The 16266-nt window shown below is 49.9% G+C and overlaps 8 protein-coding genes across 9 annotated transcripts; 3 read left to right on the plus strand and 5 right to left on the minus strand.

Moving 5' to 3' along the window:
• Nucleotides 1-1566: 1566 nt before the first annotated feature.
• Nucleotides 1567-1841, plus strand: FVEG_03202 (hypothetical protein; the record flags this gene model as incomplete). Its single annotated transcript, XM_018890808.1, has 2 exons — nt 1567-1753; nt 1813-1841. The coding sequence occupies 2 exons, from the start codon at nt 1567-1569 to the stop codon at nt 1839-1841; spliced, it is 216 nt and encodes a 71-aa protein (XP_018747191.1).
• A 1568-nt stretch (nt 1842-3409) lies between these two features.
• Nucleotides 3410-4861, minus strand: FVEG_15208 (hypothetical protein; the record flags this gene model as incomplete). The annotated part of the gene is made up of 2 exons (XM_018904331.1): nt 3410-4550; nt 4611-4861. 2 exons carry the CDS (start codon nt 4859-4861, stop codon nt 3410-3412), a joined length of 1392 nt encoding a protein of 463 aa, XP_018747190.1.
• Nucleotides 4862-5160: 299 nt separating this feature from the next.
• On the plus strand, nt 5161-6333 carry FVEG_03201 (hypothetical protein; the record flags this gene model as incomplete). The annotated part of the gene is made up of 1 exon (XM_018890807.1): nt 5161-6333. The coding sequence occupies one exon, from the start codon at nt 5161-5163 to the stop codon at nt 6331-6333; it is 1173 nt and encodes a 390-aa protein (XP_018747189.1).
• A 75-nt stretch (nt 6334-6408) lies between these two features.
• On the minus strand, nt 6409-7568 carry FVEG_03200 (hypothetical protein; the record flags this gene model as incomplete). Its single annotated transcript, XM_018890806.1, has 1 exon — nt 6409-7568. A coding segment is annotated over one exon (1052 nt), but the record flags the coding sequence as incomplete, so codon positions are not given.
• A 1688-nt stretch (nt 7569-9256) lies between these two features.
• On the minus strand, nt 9257-11462 carry FVEG_03199 (hypothetical protein). Of its 2 annotated transcripts, none has more exons than XM_018890805.1 (3): nt 11310-11462; nt 10249-11226; nt 9257-10154 (listed from the first exon to the last, which is right to left on the minus strand). In XM_018890805.1, the coding sequence occupies exons 1-3, from the start codon at nt 11398-11400 to the stop codon at nt 9844-9846; spliced, it is 1380 nt and encodes a 459-aa protein (XP_018747187.1). In that variant the 5' UTR covers nt 11401-11462; the 3' UTR covers nt 9257-9843. The 2 variants fall into 2 exon arrangements, with proteins under 2 accessions (XP_018747187.1, XP_018747186.1); XM_018890804.1 differs by having other exon boundaries at nt 10249-11224; nt 11310-11457.
• A 379-nt stretch (nt 11463-11841) lies between these two features.
• FVEG_03198 (hypothetical protein) lies at nt 11842-13272 on the plus strand. Its single transcript, XM_018890803.1, has 2 exons — nt 11842-12592; nt 12640-13272. Exons 1-2 carry the CDS (start codon nt 12150-12152, stop codon nt 13034-13036), a joined length of 840 nt encoding a protein of 279 aa, XP_018747185.1. The 5' UTR covers nt 11842-12149; the 3' UTR covers nt 13037-13272.
• On the minus strand, nt 12625-14311 carry FVEG_03197 (hypothetical protein). The gene is made up of 4 exons (XM_018890802.1): nt 14026-14311; nt 13872-13977; nt 13386-13826; nt 12625-13339 (listed from the first exon to the last, which is right to left on the minus strand). The coding sequence occupies exons 1-4, from the start codon at nt 14122-14124 to the stop codon at nt 13311-13313; spliced, it is 675 nt and encodes a 224-aa protein (XP_018747184.1). The 5' UTR covers nt 14125-14311; the 3' UTR covers nt 12625-13310.
• A 524-nt stretch (nt 14312-14835) lies between these two features.
• Nucleotides 14836-16224, minus strand: FVEG_03196 (hypothetical protein; the record flags this gene model as incomplete). The annotated part of the gene is made up of 1 exon (XM_018890801.1): nt 14836-16224. The coding sequence occupies one exon, from the start codon at nt 16222-16224 to the stop codon at nt 14836-14838; it is 1389 nt and encodes a 462-aa protein (XP_018747183.1).
• Nucleotides 16225-16266: the final 42 nt, after the last annotated feature.

The following is a 16266-nucleotide window of genomic DNA, read 5'->3' on the forward strand; positions in this document are numbered from 1 at the left end:
GATCATCCAAGCACAAAGCTTTGTGGAGGAGTAGGGGAGGGCAAGTGGCTCCAGCCGTTTAATAGTCAATGCTCTGAGAGGCATCGGTCCTACAAGGGTATCTCATAAGAAGCAATGCAAAACAGCACTTAACCACGAAAATAGATATATATTATAGTCGGCAACCGTTCCGCTACCTGCACTCCAGCATCGCCTGGTCCATAACCGCTACGAGGAACAAGCCTTCAAGGCTTTGCAAAAGTCGAGCGGCAATACTGCTTCCCTAGAGATCAATTGGGGAATTCAATCACCACCCGGATAGTCATAGCTTCCGTCCGCCTCGCCGCCATGATCCGCGCGGATATCCGTGACCACCCAGACGGCCATGTTGAACCCAGCCGAAAGTTGGGGACTTGCCACTCCAGGCGAAAATATGGCATGTTAAATGCCTCTGTGTTCCCGAGAACCCACTCCCCGTACTCAAAAAGAGGTTATCCGACGGTCCCATCCTCATGTATCACTGGAACTCCTTTGACGAATTCGGCGCGCGATCTCCTGAGCGCCTCTGTCTTTCATGCGGCACCTACTCGGAGGTCATCCTTATGAATACCACAGAAGAAGAAGAGCAATATAGATATATGGCAGCCTGGCTCCTCACGTTTGTTGGACTCGCACCTAACAAATGTACCCTCCAGGGTAGATCCAGGAGTACACGACTACTCTTGATCATGAAAAGTGCAACTCCAGAGATCTCCGATGACATCCTGAAGATGTGGCGGTATATTGAGCTCAAAATGAACAGGCTCGGGCCGTATCCTTTGCATCCTATCAGAATGAAGTTCAAAACGTACAATTGGACATAAACGAGCCGCACACCATAAGTGATCAGTTCTGAATACTTGAATCTCTTGGATTGGGCTGGTCTTTGGAAGGCGTGCCAAGAGTCGAGGGAGGTCATTTCCTCGCACTTCCGACTGAAGCTTTGGCGCAGTACTCAGAACAGCGAGCGACCTTGACCCGAGATTCTGACAATACTATCATTCATGAACATCCTCCATATTACACCTAATCCTCGTCAGGAAGAAGCAGTAATGGGTGTCAAGACATAACAGCCTACCCTGGCTGCGGTGCTGGTCGTGATTGTCACGGAAATCTCGCCACTATATATCCGTTTCACATCGAGCACCGCTCGTACTGTTGAATATGGTGTTCCGACAGCCATGGCACACACATCACAGCCATCAACCACAGCGTAATTCAGGACTCTATAGCAGTCAAGCGCTCCTTAGTACTCAGATCAGTCCCTCTCAACTTCTTACCGTTCCTTCTCCAATCTGAAAGTAAAGCACAGCACAGGATGTAATACGTGAGGGCCAGGAGGCACATGCAGATCGGCAACACCACTCGTGGGTGAGAGCGGGAGACTGTATACGGGAGGAACCGGTACTGTCCAGCGACATATTGAAGATGTGGCGCTACATCGAATTCAAGTTGGGTCAGCTAGAACACTAATACAAGGTGGATATGACTGGAGATGTATGTTGGATGTACAGAGCCAAGTCGCCCAGCTGGCCATGTGCCGCGAGTATGGAGTTCGAAGCACGAGCTGGCTCCTTCTCCAAGACCACTTCCGATATTGCAGATGCCTTCAAGGCTGGCATTGCACCACTGGGTGGTATAATCTACGATACTCCTGATTCTGGTCAGAAGGAGATGGCTAAGGACGTTGGAAACGTCGATATCACTGGTATCAGTCATAAGGAACAATTCGATCGTATGTTCATTATTACTATTAGATACTTGGGAACTTGCTGACAAACGGCATATAAATAGCTTCCAAATGTTTGGCCCAGACGTTGTAAGCCCACGATTCCACGGAAATGACTGGGGCACACGAGGCGCTGACGATCAATCCTTTGAAGCCCAAGACCCAGAGGATTACTGATGAAGGGATCAGCGAGACTGTCAAACAAACGGGCATGACGATTCCATCAGCCCGCATATATCGATATACCAACAGCGTCGCTTTGATCAACCTTTGATGGCGCCCTGGCTGTCAAGGAGAAGATGCACGAGATCTACCGTTTCCAGTCCGCGGTCGACCAAAGCATCGTCTAGCTCCGCGACAATACCACTAATGCCAAAGAGGCACTGACTTATCCATGTGCCTCACTACAGTGCGTTCCGTATCGCAGGGCGCATCTGCCTCGAATGTATACCCCGAGCAAAAAAGGTGTTTCGAATCAACCACTCTATTTTCGTCATTCTTTTGTCTTGGGATTGGATGCATGACCCCTAGAAAGTACGCAGCTCTCCATCGATAATGAGGACATCAAGAAAAGATCGCTTTGGCCGAGGAGCGGGCCCAGAGGTACTTCGACTTCTGGCGCTGCGCTGAAGATGAGCTAACTAGACAGCTTGAGCTAAACGACGAACTTAAGAAACAGCTTGAGGCCGCTAAGACGGAGGCACCTAAAACATAAGAGGGCTCTAAGTAAGGCTAATGAATCTTCCTACTACTATATCGCCGTACGAAACCTCAAGCTTGTGTCCAAGGACTTCAAGCAAGTAGTTGAAGCGATTCACTACATCACGGCCATTTCGGTGGGTGATGGGAAAGTTAAGTTCACGATGGTACTGGATGTTAATGACTTGACTGGTCACTGCAACACAAGTCTTCCGCTGCACTCCCAGCGGAACTATCATACAAATCTACCCATCCGATAGCATACAGCGCTGTAGGGATAGTCCAGGTCAATCTATAGACTTACCCCGACCCCAAGCAAAAAAGCTCCCCCCCTCAGGTGTCAACCGATGCACATGAAGCTCGGCGTGTACTCCACAGCACCAAGCATCGACACTTCCTTCATTAGTTACATCCATCTGCCATTGCTATGCGTGAGTATATCCGTTTCATATCAAGCACCGCGTGTACTAATGCCCATTTACCAGTCAGTCAGACCTTGCGAAGATAGACACGTCAGATTATGATGAAAACGACCAGTTGGAAAGAATAATCAGTTGTGATAGAGAGGCTGCTGTCAGCGGGTGGGCCAATACAGCAGAAGACTGGGCCAAGATCCTTCGCAAGTGCTCATACACTCACAAGAAATGGTAATTCCTCATGTTGTACTCTACAATAGCTTTAGATTACCATAAGTAGCTCAAGTGAAAATAATAATTAGAACCTTGTTGCGTCTAACATGCTTGCCTTGACCAATGTGAAAAATGATATATCTCAATGCTAATAACGAGAAGCTTCCTCTTAGTGTACCAGACATGACTAAATTTACCTGGGTATTTTCATCACTTAGGGTTAAGGTCCCCAGTTTTCTTTCCTCCCCTAGACTGCATTGTACACTTCCACTATCCAGCGCATCTCATTGATACATCGTCACAAAGACAATCTCTCCCTATTAGCTCAGAGTGTTTACGCCGGTCTGAGACGAGTCTTGTGTGGATAAGCGCTTGCAACAACAGCAGCTGCTTCACTGGCAAAGTACTCATCTCCCTGCCTCCTAACTGCTTTGCTGCTTCCATTATTCCTAAGCCGTCTCTTGATACACGCTCCCAAACAACGAGAGTCTTTCTTTATGCTGTTTGTACGTCCGTCTACAATACTTTCGTTTCGTAGATTGCGCCGTATGGCATCTTTAACGAGCTTGTGTATCTCATAAGTGCGTTCATTATCGCCAAGGTGGTGCTCTATTACGAAAGAGAAGTTCTTGAGTCGGCGAATCGCTTCTCTCTTCTTACTTTCAGCCATGTCCCCGGTCTGTTTTGTTCCTCCATGCGCGGCAGCAGCATCCACTAGTCGCTCAGTGATGACATGGTCATCCACATAGGAAAGAGTGTGTAGTATATTGTAAGCCAGCTCGTTCTCTTGGGAAATGTGTTGAATCGAAGGACTCCAAGTCTCAAGAATGCTGTTTGAACCGTTGTGTAACCTGTATCTGTTGAACTCGGGTTCTTTGAGCATGCGCCGACGCGTTGTTTCTTCTTTGAAGTCCTTGAGATACTGGCTGACGGACGTCTCTGTTCTTCGCATGTATGCCCCAGCTTGGGAAATAGCGAGCGGCAGGAACTGCATCTCTTCAAGTAACAAAACAGCATCATCTAGCTCGTCGTCGCTTATTGTCTGGGGCATTGTCAACTCGAGTAATGCCTTGCTTTCATCTGAAGTCATCCTCGGGACAGCGATACCTCTCCGTGCGCCGACGAGACTCCCAACAATTGCTTCATCGCGGCTGATCCATAAGATAGTGCCATTTGGGCCTTTGGGGATGTAATGCATGATCCTTCTGGTGTTTCTTACTGTTGAACCGACGCCAAAGAGGGATAAGTCGTCGGCATTGTCGATTATAAGTAGCCATCTAGGCAATGACTCAATCTTATGCCGAACGTTTTGTAGAAGTTCATGCTCAGAGCCTTGAGTGCTCGTGCCCAGCACGCTCGCGACTGAGCCATAATCTCGTGCAAAAGTCGCCTCGTTGTCCGCATGAACCCAAAAGACGGAGCATTGCCTTTTGCCATATCTGCTGTAAGCAAAATCTAGAGCGATTTGTGTCTTTCTGGTCATTCAATGTAAGTGACATGCTTGCGATAGTGCTCAGTGGTCTTAGTAGGCTTACCCAGATCCTCCAAGACCCCAAAGAGCGGCGCTTCGAAAATCATCGGAATTCTTTGGCAGAAATTCCTCAAGTTTGGATGATATTTCAGGTCGGGGAACATAATCTTCGTTTTTTTCATAAGGAAACAGAATGAACGGTCTCGATTCAAGATGTTGATTGAAGTTGAAGGTTTGGTGAGCGTTGCCTGTTGCACTGATCCCTGTCACAACGCTGCTGCCATAGACAGGATCATTGAATCTCGGGCCAGCCATTGTAGCTAATATGATATACTGTCTGAACTGAAAAAGATGTTTTCTCTACATGGCATCGCAATATGAATCAATTAACGTGTTGAATGTCCTGTTCTCCCCAGGCAAATCAGATCAGGTTGTGGCCAATCGACGCGATCGACTTGCCGCCCGAGGCCCTGGTCAGGGTCCGTAAATTGAGCCTGATGAAACACCATGATGCTTCGTTTTCTTGGCCATTTTCCGGGCGCTTGCCGCTTCTTTTACCACTCAAAATAGAATCAAACCTTGTTCTTCCTGCAAATCTATGGTTGTGGGAACCAATGTTCGGTCCACCGAAAAGCCGCGATGGCTTCAACATTGGCATAGTCTGTGCCCGGCCATCCCATTATAACACCGTGAGCCATATCGTTGATGAGTTCTGGGATGCAGACAGTTTTGGCAGATCAAGGAGGGACCCCAATATTTACTCGATCGGCCGTATTGGAGACCACTCTGTGGTCATCGTCCTTCTCTCACTAGACGGAAAAGTCAATTCTGCAGCCGCGGTCGCCAGTCTTCGTGCCAGTTACCCAAGGCTCGAGCTCGTGTTGGTTACTGGTATATGTGGCGGTGTTCCTGGTCCTCATGCTGGCGAAGAGCTGCTTCTAGGTGACGTAGTAATCAGCAAGGCTCTTGTCCAACATGATTTTGGGAGGCAATATCCGGACAAGTTTGAGGTTAAGAACAAGCTTGATGATTGCTTGGGAAGGCCTGCAAAGAACATACGCAATTTTGTCGCTCAGCTTCAAACAAACAGAATCCGTACCGGAGTGGAAGACAGGGCATTAGTTCACTTGAAGGCGCTTCAAAGACGCACCAAAGAAACACTCCGAGGTGCAGATTACCGGTACCCCGGGGCAGACAGCGACCGTCTATTCCCTCCAACATATGTCCACAGACACCATTCAGGCTGCGAAGAGTGTGTAGAGGGCACTGCCGAAGTTTGCGATAGGAGTCGCGAGCTTCCATGCAGTGAAATGGGATGCGATGATAGAGAATTGGTTCAGAGACATCGGCTTGATGCTCGTCGCAATTTAGAAAGAGCTGGGGGTATCGATGAAGCTCAAGCCCCATACATATTCGTCGGGCATCTGGGCTCTGGAGATATCGTCTTCAATTCAGGCGAAGAGCGCGACAGACTTGCACAAGCACATGATCTCATCGCGTTCGAGACTGAAGGCGCTGGTCTTTGGGATGAATTTCCCTGTATCGTTGTCAAAGGCGTCTGCAACTACGCGGACAGCCACAAGAACAAGGAATGGCAGAACTTTGCGGCAGCGACGGCTGCCGCAGTGTCAAAAGCACTCATTGAAGAGTATCCCAAGACAGATGGGCAGGGTGATGAAGGTCGGGTGGTTAGCGATGCACCAGTGTTTCATGCTGTTGTGTCAAAGTGCAATATTGTTACCGGTTTTACGTCAAGTGGTGGGACACAGGTCATCAACTTTGGATGAAGGAAGAAAGAGGTGGATGGAACGAATGGTTGGTGCAACCAATGATGTCACTGCAAGGCAAGAAAGGATTCAAGATGTAAGAGTGAGTAACACGATACTCAAAATGCTTCATAGATTTCATGACTATATATAAGTGCCATTTATGACACAGCTAAACCATTTCATATTTCATGTCCAATTCATTTAAGCTTCCTGCTTTCGCTGGTGCTCAAGCTCAATACCAGTGGCGTGGCTCTCCTCAGCATATCGCTGCTTCTCATCACGAGCCTGGTCAAGCTCCTCGGCGTTCTTGTTACCGTGAAGACCGATCTTGTACCAGGGAAGCTCAAAGAGCTCATCCATGCTCTCAAGGCTTCGTCCACTGGTCTCAGGAACGGAGAACCAGACCCAGACACCACCGACGAAAGTAACAGCGGCAAAGCACCAGAAAGTTCCCTTGGGGGAAATGCCACCCTCAGAAACAGACAGAAGCATGTTAGGCACAGCGCGGGAGTTTCCATACTGGTTGGCGAAGTGGAGAGTCATAGCCCATGATGTAGCGAGGGCACGAATGCGCAGAGGGAACAACTCGGCAGTAAGGAGGTACTGCATAGAGTTCCAGCCGAGAGCCCAACCGAAACCAGAGACGTAGATCATGGCGATGGCGCCGCGAGAAGCACCCTTGTCGCTCTCGGGGAGAACAAAGTCCTCGACGACACCGAGCTGGGGGATCTTGGTGAGGAAAGCAGCGACGTAGATCATGGCAATGGTCTGGAGAGTGATACCGATGAGAAGAGCGCGCTTTCGGCCGATGACATCGACGAGGAAGAGAGCGCAGATAACAGCGGCAATGAGCTTGACAATACCAAAGACAGCGGTGACGAGAAGACCCTCCTGCTTTCCGACAATGCCCATGATCTTGAACAGGTCGGGAGCATAGAGGGTGATGGAACCAGCGCCGGACCACTGAGAGAGGAACTGAACCATAGAGGACATGTAGAGACGGTACAAGTTGCTGGGGACAAGGATAAGCTCCTTAACCTTGCCGAGGAAGCCAACACCCTTGGTGGCCTCGAGCTCGTGGTCAAGAGCAGCCTGGATCTCAGTGATCTGGTGAACAATGTATTCTCCGTCAGCGGGCTGCTGTCGGAGACGGCCCAGCACACGGGCGGCTTCGTCAGGGCGGCCTTCCTTGACGAGATATCGGGGAGACTCGGATTGGAAGAAGCTGAGGATGAAGATGATGCCGGACATCATGATGTGAAGACTGGTGGGGACGAGCCATTGGTTGTGAGAGTCGTCGGGGAGGTTGAGATGGCAGCCGTAGTTTGTGAAGTAAGCGAGAACGATACCGATGTAAACAGCGCCCTGATCTGTTAGATGCTGTATATGTGAGAGGTGAGGGGAGTAGACTTACAGTGAACATGCAAGAGCAGAGACCTCGAACAGCAGCCGGGGCAATCTCAGCGATGTAGACAGGTCCAACGACAGGAGTCTGACCGACACCAAGACCACAGATGAAGCGACCAGCATAGATAGCACCAAGGTTTCCGTTGACACCACCAATCATGAAGATGACAATACCAACAGCCCAAAGGGTGCAAAGCACACGAGTAGCCCAGATACGACCAATACGATCACAGATCATGAAAGCACTACACCAGTCAGCACACCCAACTTCTCCATCGTTAACAAAGGACGACTTACATCAGAGCACCACCGACAGAACCGATTTGAACCATAGCAGAGACATTGGCCTTGATATTAGCCTGCTGAACAGAAGAGTAAGAATCATAGTGAATAGTCTCCTGGAAGTCCTTGCTGTTGAACGAGCCAGAAATGAGACCCTCGTCAATGCCTCGCGCCGCACCAAGCAGAGCAAATGACACAACGGCGAACCAAAGACGCCAGTTGAAAGCGCCCGCTGGCTCACCCAGGTCCTTCAGCTTGAAGATGTTGACGGGTTTCTTGACGCCTCCTGCCATGATGAAAAGCCCTTGGTAAGAAGATATAAGGGTAATAAAGAAAAAGATGGACAGAAAGTGCCTGGTGTAAGAAAAGGGAGAGATACAAGAGGAATCTGGGGATCCTTTTATACAAAATTGTAATACCAGTTTCCCCACGAGATGATCTGGTTCATCCCCCGCTCTTCTCTCCGGACTTCGTTACACCGAACCCAACACTAATTCCCCATTCCTCAAATAAAGTACATGATGATCTGCTCCGTTCACTAACCGTCCTCGAAAATGTCATCCAATAGCGGAGTCTCCATCGTTTGGGGCACTAGAACGTTACAGCGGCCGTGGAGAAACCTCTCACAGGGAAAAAAAGAAGAAGAAATGTGGGTTGTTAGCAATTACGCTAGCAACCATCTTCTGTTGGCCGAGTTTCCCCCCCTCACGTTCAGAAAAGGGAAAGTCTGACATCAATTTATCACGGCAATGGCTTTTCAACTTGGAGGTGATGTATTGTAGGGCGTGGGATGCCCAGCCGCTACCGGCAAGTTTACCACGTTTCCGCCAAGGGCCAAGGCTTTGCCAATGCAAATCGTCCCGGCTGGGCAAAGGACTTCAATTGGAGGCGGGAATAACAACAAACTCTTATGCCCCAATACCAAGAGACTTCTTTTCAACTACAGTGACAGTTCGTTGGAATAACTGCCGTTGCATTGGAAGCTCTTAGCGACATTGCTTAAAGAATGGGCCAGGTCCAGAATCTCTCCGCAATCATGCCACGCTCACAGACAAAAAGCAGAGACGATCCCTCCGCATTCCCCCGCAGGTCTTTTGCACCCCAGACATCTCACAGTGAGATCTTCAGAATAAGCATACAAACAAAGTGTAAACTTTAGCTTAAAGCAAATAAAGCTAGAGGCCGGGGCCCCTCCTCCCCTGGTTTTCAAGGATCATCTCAGTTCGTTTGGGTTGTCTTTAGTAAAAGATTCGGACCGGTTCTTTTTCTACGACCGATGGACTCCACTGGCAAGGAGCGTATTCCTCTATTCAGACTCGCTCATGTGGGTTGGGCGGTTGTTGGTCGAGTAATTTATCGAGTAAGGATGACATTCGCTGCATTCTAGATGGCTGGAGTGATACCCACTACCTCCAGGCTGCCAGATAAACTCCCTGTCTAGGGGAGGAAAGAAAACTCAGGACCTTGACCCTAAATGATGAAAATACCCAGGTAAATCTAGCCTAAGTTTAGGGGAGTCTTTGCTAGGTTTATTTTGACACCTTACATTAAGGCTCGGTGTTTTCTTGCCCCCTGAGGGCCTGTATACCCCAGGAGCCCCGTCTAATACGGTGAGCAAAACCCCATAACTTTGTCCTCGCTTGCGGTGTCAACTCGTCTCGTCTCGCCTTTCGCTTCGCCTTCCCCAATATGGCTTTGCGGAGGCGATTTGAACCTCAACTGCCCCATGAGGATTTGGAGCGGCTGATGATAAAGAGTTCGCGTGATGCGGAGATGACATGATGCCAAGGTGAATAAATTGGGGAATGAATTCTTTTCTGTCCTCCATGGGTTGTATTCTCACGTCCAGTATCGACCCCAGATCTTGTACTCATCCTGTGAACCACGGAACTGGAACTGCACATCCGTAATGTCCTGGAAACCCTCCTTCATCTGCGGCGGTTTAAACCTGCTCGCGAAACCTGTAAACGCCATCTTGGGTAAGATCTGTCTTGACTCGGGGTTCAACGTCGTGTTTAGCGCCCGCACAGCATTGTTGTGTTCGCAGACTTGGAGAGGAGTTTTGAACCACACACAACGGATAGAGATGCCGAATTTCTTGGCAAGCTCTACCCAAACAGTCCTGGTCTCTGGATCGGCATTGGTATTATCTGCAAAAGGAACCCACGTTAGCGCGTGAGGGGGTGGTGGTGGTGTGGGTAATGGGGTAGTCCTGGGGTAAGTAGGATTTGGAGAAAAACGCACCGATGGCAATTGATTTACCCGCTTGGAGATGCTCCCTCGCCGCCTGCACACACTTGTCGCGTGTCTTGAGCTGGTCCTGGTTGATGCGCTCGTACCCCAGAGGCTTGAGGGATTTCCAGTAAAACGTCGACTTGCCAGCCCCGGGTGGCCCACAGAACAAGATGATGTCCTTGTCGTTAGTCCTGTCAAAGGTGACCACGGAGTTCCCCGATTCAGCATCGTCGACGAAGGGATGCTCGGACAAGTCGAATTCACGAGCGAAACTCCGAGGCTTCTGCCCGAGAAAGAACTCCTCCGGCGTCTGATACCGTATTCCGACGTTGTGCGCAAAGTTTCTGTCTGAACAGCTAAAGTCTTTGGCTGCGGCCGCTACGCCGTCTGGGCCTTTCCCCAACGTTGCGGTGCGACCCCCTGCATCGCCGACGAATACGCTGTTCCCCAGATCGATCTCGGATTCCGAGATGTGGTAGTCGTCGCAGAGCTCCTTCCACATGCCTGTTCTCGGTTTTCGATATATATCATGCTCGGTCGCCGCGTAGACGCATGTCGGAAGGTTCAAACTATTGAGGACGGCGCTGCATTTCTGTTTAAATTCGGAAACTCGTTTCTGCGCAGTGGCTTTTGGTGCTTTGGACTTGGGGTCGAAGTGTAGCGTTAACCCTGCCTGGTTCGACAAGATGACGACTCGATATCCATCCTGATACAGCTCACGAAGTTTCGCGGGGACCGAGTTGTCCCACCATTTCCAGTCTGTCCCGCTGCTTGCATGTTTCTTGCCTGAGGCTGTGGATATGAGTGTCGAGTCTAGATCAAAAGCCGCAATTTTCCTCCTCTTTATTGTTCTATCTTCCTTGGCTCCATCGAATCGACCGACCAGGAGCGTTGCAGGGGTATCGTCATTGGGACTTCGCTCAGACCAGACAGTAGGGTCCTTGGGTTTCTGCGATGCTGGTGTAAAGAAGTTCGCTACAGCAGTCTCTAGGCAGGTCGTGTTAGCTAGCTGTCCAATGATAAAATGCTGCCGCATAGAAATAACGCTGCTTCTGGGATTGCGCACTCACTGGTTGTGCCGCTCTGAAGTTTGCGCTTGAGGGGCGGCGGAGAAACAGGAGCATCAGAGGCTTTGCGCTTGGGTATGTCGCTTGAAGGCATTTTTGCGCTGGCCAAAGCGGTTGCATCTGGTCGTGTCGTGATATGTCGTTGTTGTTGTTGAGGGACGTTGAAATGCCGAGGCGTTAGTCGGGATCAGTAGCCAACCACGCAAGCCATGCCAAGCCAGCTGAATGCAAGCACTTAACCTACAGTCTTGCAGTTGACGCGGAATATAAGAAGAAGGACTCGCAATTTTGGGCAATTAAAGCCAAAAACATATAGAATAAATTTATTTCACTATATTATCCATAATTTCGAAGCTTCAGCTCTTCTTATCCGTTTGGTGATGTATCATGTCTTCTGTGGTTGTAACTGTTCGACCCTAAATTCAGACGCGCAATTAGCTTCGATTTGGTGTTGACGCGTAAAAAGTCGCGAGGTCACGTGCCTACGAGCAAAGTTGAGCTTGAGCTTCAAGCTCTGGTGGGGTATTTTGAGTGATGTTCACCAACACTTCAAGTTGATTCCGTCTGAACACATCACATGTCATCATCTCAATCGCATACTGGCCTTTGTATAATATTTCGAACAGACCATAAAGCGACTGTTTGAACCTGACGAACCAACTGGCGTCAATTAACAAGTAGTCAAAGACATATCCCCCTCATCCGTTTCATGGGCCACCTCCTCTCTCAAGCATCAACCTCTAATCCCAATCATCGTCGCAATACCAACATAAAGTAAGGAGACAACACAAAAAGCATACCCAATACAACTGGCGACGAAAGTGTTTCTTCGCTCCTGCCAAAATGCACGAGATCTTCCTCACAGCCCTCATCGAGGACAAAGACTTCACCTCAGCACGCGCAGTCCTCGGCGGTCTCACTAACATGGACCCATGGGAATCAATCCAGCGCGTCCTCTACTTCCAAGGTCCCCAGCGCCCCATGGGTATCTCCAACCAGAGCTCTATCGAAAAGCCCATACGGAATAATACCGGGTTCCTTTGGAAAGAGCTTCACCAGAACTTGACCCGACAATCGTTCATATTGCAAACGCGATATGATGTGCTCAAAGATCGCGACATGGGAGCCAATGCTTCGCCGATGGATCTCGATGCGACGCAGGGTATCTTGAGATGGACGGATTTTCCTGATCCGCCGCGTGGACAGCCTTTGCTTACACAGCGGAAGAAGGTTGAGCTTTGGGATCAGAAGAAGTTGCCTTCCATCATGCGCGACAACAACCACATGTAAGACAACTCACCCGCTGAACTCAATTGTTACTGACACAGCGCAGTTTCAAGACGGAAACAATCGAGGAAGTCTACCGCTTCTACAGAGATGACATCGAGTTCTGTCTAACACGCCACTACTTCCTCCAACCTCTAGAGCACTACACCCCCATGGAAACAAAACAGCAAGCAACCATCCCAATGGACACTCTACCGCCCTGGGAATCCCTCATACCCGTCGATCAGCAGAAGCGATGGTTCCTTCAGGTCAAGGCGCATGTCGTCCAGGATAACAAACCGGACGAGATTCGCAAGGCCCAGGATCAACTGCTCGCTGTGCGTAGAGAGCTCGACGGGGTTTTCGAGTTCCGGGGTATTGATCGCAAGGTTCACGATACCAGGGTTATGCAGCCGATGCAGGGGGTTCAGCAGTTGCCGCAGAAGGTTACGGTTGGGAAGTAGAATGTCCACAAGAAGAGGCCGCGCGGGTGGTATTGAGGACTGCCCACTTCCCGCTTGTTGACGGAGACATGGGGCACGTAGCTTGCAATGAGGTTACACTCAATTAATAGATGATACCCGGTATGATAGACGGTATGGTCGCCTAACTATCATTACTCTTTGATCACACTAAACCGCTCCGCCGGCTATGTTTTCGTGTTCTGAACCTCTCAACTCATTATGTCGTGACTGCCTCCCATGCTTTCACTCAGCTCCATTTTATGAACTACACGCTTCATTTGTTCTTCCACGCCTGATCCGCATCTACAAATCGTTAGCACAATCCCTCGCCAATCCCATTCATACTCACCCTCATGAACAACCAGACTAGGAATATCCTTCCTCGCCTCCTTCTTAACCCTCCAATCCGTCCCGAACTTCCTATCCCTCTCCCCAACATGCTTCTCAAAGTCAAACTGCCCATCCGCCGTAAAACTCGTCATGAGCTTCGGCTCCCCCAACGGCAGCGTATCACCGCGATCCGTCTGCCACAAATGATACACCTTTCCATATAAATGTACAACCTGATCCATCTCGTAGTTCTCAGCGACCTGCCATGCGCTCTCGGGCACCGCGCGGTTCGGCATTATGAGCATCCCGGATTTCACTTCGTAGACGTGCGAGTGCCAGAGCTTGCGCTCTTCTTTGTCGAGGGTTTCGTAGAGTTTGGGGGTTATCATGTATTCTATACCGATGAGGCGCGCGTTGGGCTCGTCGGAGTCGTAGAGGAGACATTGGCGGACGTCCTCGTCTGACGGGGTTAGTGATTGAGTTGAAGGGATGGTAAGGGACGTACTTAGATGGGCGCAGTAGTGGTTTGTTTCAACAAAGCGAGAGGGATCATCGGCGTATGCGTGAAAGGCGTTGAGATGAGCGCAGATATGCTTCACCGGTCGAAACTCCTACCATCAGATGAGTTGCAGCTCTTGAACCTCTCAGAGGTTACTTACCTGCGTCACAGCAGCACCAGCAGTGAGGACCTGGTTCTTCGCCGAAAGAGGCTTTCCCATGCCCTCATTAGTAACAGGGATTTTCTTTTCTTCAGCCATCTCGAATGTCGTCAAGTTAAGATTTTGCGATCGTCAGATCTGGGTGTGACGGTTAATGGTTGGTACCTCTAAATATAGCTGGTCAAGATTACGTCATAGACTGATGCAAGTTTGTCTGATACAAAAGATGTTTCATTGGAAGCTCTTGCGGTACGTAAACATGAGATTCTTGGTGGTTCATTGTGATTTTGAAGCGTCAGTATGACGAGGTGATGACCTTCCGATGGAGGCTCGGCGCCGAATGATCCACTTTCTCGGTCGGCCAATGCGGGGCGACCGGAGGTTACCCTGAAGCCGCGCCGAGGATCGCTTTTCCAGTAGAGGCATGCAGGGACACAGGCTTGGTACGTCAGTGTAGTTACATTTCAGATTAGTAGAACTTTCTTTTTCTATTAGAATGACATTCACATCGTACGAAGACGACCTTTTAGCATTATCTCGACATGTCACTCGAATCACCGAAAAGAGAACCAGATCATTGATCTTAGACCTCGAATCATTAATCTAGTCTAAAACAACTGACTATAGCAGGCATCTACTCTATTATAACAAGAAATCTGCCCGTAGCAAGAAATTATTGACAGCCACAATCCTCTGCCAGTAGTCATCCAACAGTGTGTCGTATCTGGTCCAGTCTATGCCTTGATACTCTTGTCCAATACAAATCCTAAACTCTAAACTGCAAAACTCAAGATCTAGTTGCTCACAAGTCTAGTTCTTGCGGGCGAATCGGCGCTTGCGCTCCTCGAGCTCCTGTTCCTCCTTCTCAAGACGAGTCATCTCATCAGTCCAGGGCTTAGCCTGCATGTAATAAAACTCGTTAAGCGCATCCTCACGATCACGCTCATCCTCGATGGCCAGGATCTTCTTGTAGGTATCCTGGACGGCCTCGGCTATAGTAGCTTCAGCATTAGCATCTGGGGCAATGAAACCCTCAACGCCAGTTTCCTCGTAGGGAATCATGCCAAGATCGGCAGGGTTATGAGTGAGCTCACTGGCTTCATAGGGAGCCATTTCAACGTCGATAGGGCTAAGTGCGAGCTCAGCCGCCCCAGGGTTGGCCAATCCAGCAGCAGTGGGACTAGGCGTGAATTCAATCGCATTGGGATTGAAAGTAATGGTTGAACGGCGGCGAAGAGCCGAGGCGGGAACCTCCTCAGTACCGCTGAGCATCTCACCCAGGGAGCCGATGCGCTGGGGCTGGGGTTCACCGGCAGCAATAGCCTGTGGGCCATGGGGGATGGCAGACTGAGAAAAGTCGGAGTTGTTGGTGCCAGTCTGGGGAGGGACCATCTGCTGGAAAGGGGGAGAATCAGCAGCCTCGCTATGAGGGCCAAAGATACGCTCAGCATAATAGTAGACCATGGGCTGAGAGGGGGGTGGACCAATAGGCTCAGGGAAACCAGGAACAACTGACATGGGCTGATAAGGTTGAATGGGCTGAATAAAACCAGGAGTTGGGGGATTCAGCGCATGATGAGGTGTCATTCGAAGACGAGTCGCCTGATCGATTGGCTTCAGGTACTCAGGGCCGACAGACTGAGGGAAAGCGGAGTCGATGCCCTGGTACAGGGTGCTGTACTCCTCGAAGGGCGAAGATGTCGGTCCAACTGGAGCCACGGGGAGGCGGTTGTCCCGCAGGTAGAGTTTAGGTCGCTTAGGACCGATGGGAGAAAGGATATTCAGTGAACGCTCGTCATCTGGAAAGTGCTCACCGGGAAACTCATCAGCGTCCTCGGGCTCGAGGATACCGCTTGGGCAGTGATACACACTAGTCTCAGAGCCACCGCCCCCCTTCGGTTCCTCCTTGGGTTGAGTAAGATCAACAACAGGGTCACTAGGACACATGAATCCACCAAGAAGGCGGACATGTCCAGGAGGGACATCCTCAGGAGGGACAACAACGGAGGGCCGGAGACCCAAGGGGAGGTTGCCGTAGTTGGGGCCCATGTTAATATCTTCTGACTGAGAAGATGGCAGAGAAGGGGCAGTGACTGTCTGGTGCTCAAGAGGGTTAGTCTTGGGAAGACTAGTCTTGGAGAAAGTGTCGTTGGTGGGAACAAGGTCGTTCCCCTTGATAATAGACACACGGTCAAACATGGTGAAAGAAGACAAGAGTCTCGAGGAGTTGTGGGTTGTTTC

Source organism: Fusarium verticillioides, chromosome 5, assembly GCF_000149555.1.
Source record: "Fusarium verticillioides 7600 chromosome 5, whole genome shotgun sequence".
NCBI lineage: Eukaryota > Fungi > Ascomycota > Sordariomycetes > Hypocreales > Nectriaceae > Fusarium > Fusarium verticillioides.

What these genes read in the sequence shown, in the direction of transcription:
- FVEG_03199 (XM_018890804.1), bottom strand. Translation starts at nt 11,426, where the DNA reads ATGCAACCGCTTTGGCCAGCGCAAAAATGCCTTCAAGCGACATACCCA. An exon ending in ACTTCAGAGCGGCACAACCA is followed by an intron (nt 11,225 to 11,309) that starts GTGAGTGCGCAA and finishes ACCTGCCTAGAG; the next exon opens with ACTGCTGTAGCGAACTTCTT. An exon ending in GGGTAAATCAATTGCCATCG is followed by an intron (nt 10,155 to 10,248) that starts GTGCGTTTTTCT and finishes TTCCTTTTGCAG; the next exon opens with ATAATACCAATGCCGATCCA.
- FVEG_03198 (XM_018890803.1), top strand. Translation starts at nt 12,150, where the DNA reads ATGCACGAGATCTTCCTCACAGCCCTCATCGAGGACAAAGACTTCACC. An exon ending in ATGCGCGACAACAACCACAT is followed by an intron (nt 12,593 to 12,639) that starts GTAAGACAACTC and finishes GACACAGCGCAG; the next exon opens with TTTCAAGACGGAAACAATCG.
- FVEG_03197 (XM_018890802.1), bottom strand. Translation starts at nt 14,124, where the DNA reads ATGGCTGAAGAAAAGAAAATCCCTGTTACTAATGAGGGCATGGGAAAG. An exon ending in CCACTACTGCGCCCATCTAA is followed by an intron (nt 13,827 to 13,871) that starts GTACGTCCCTTA and finishes TAACCCCGTCAG; the next exon opens with ACGAGGACGTCCGCCAATGT. An exon ending in TAGTCTGGTTGTTCATGAGG is followed by an intron (nt 13,340 to 13,385) that starts GTGAGTATGAAT and finishes AACGATTTGTAG; the next exon opens with ATGCGGATCAGGCGTGGAAG.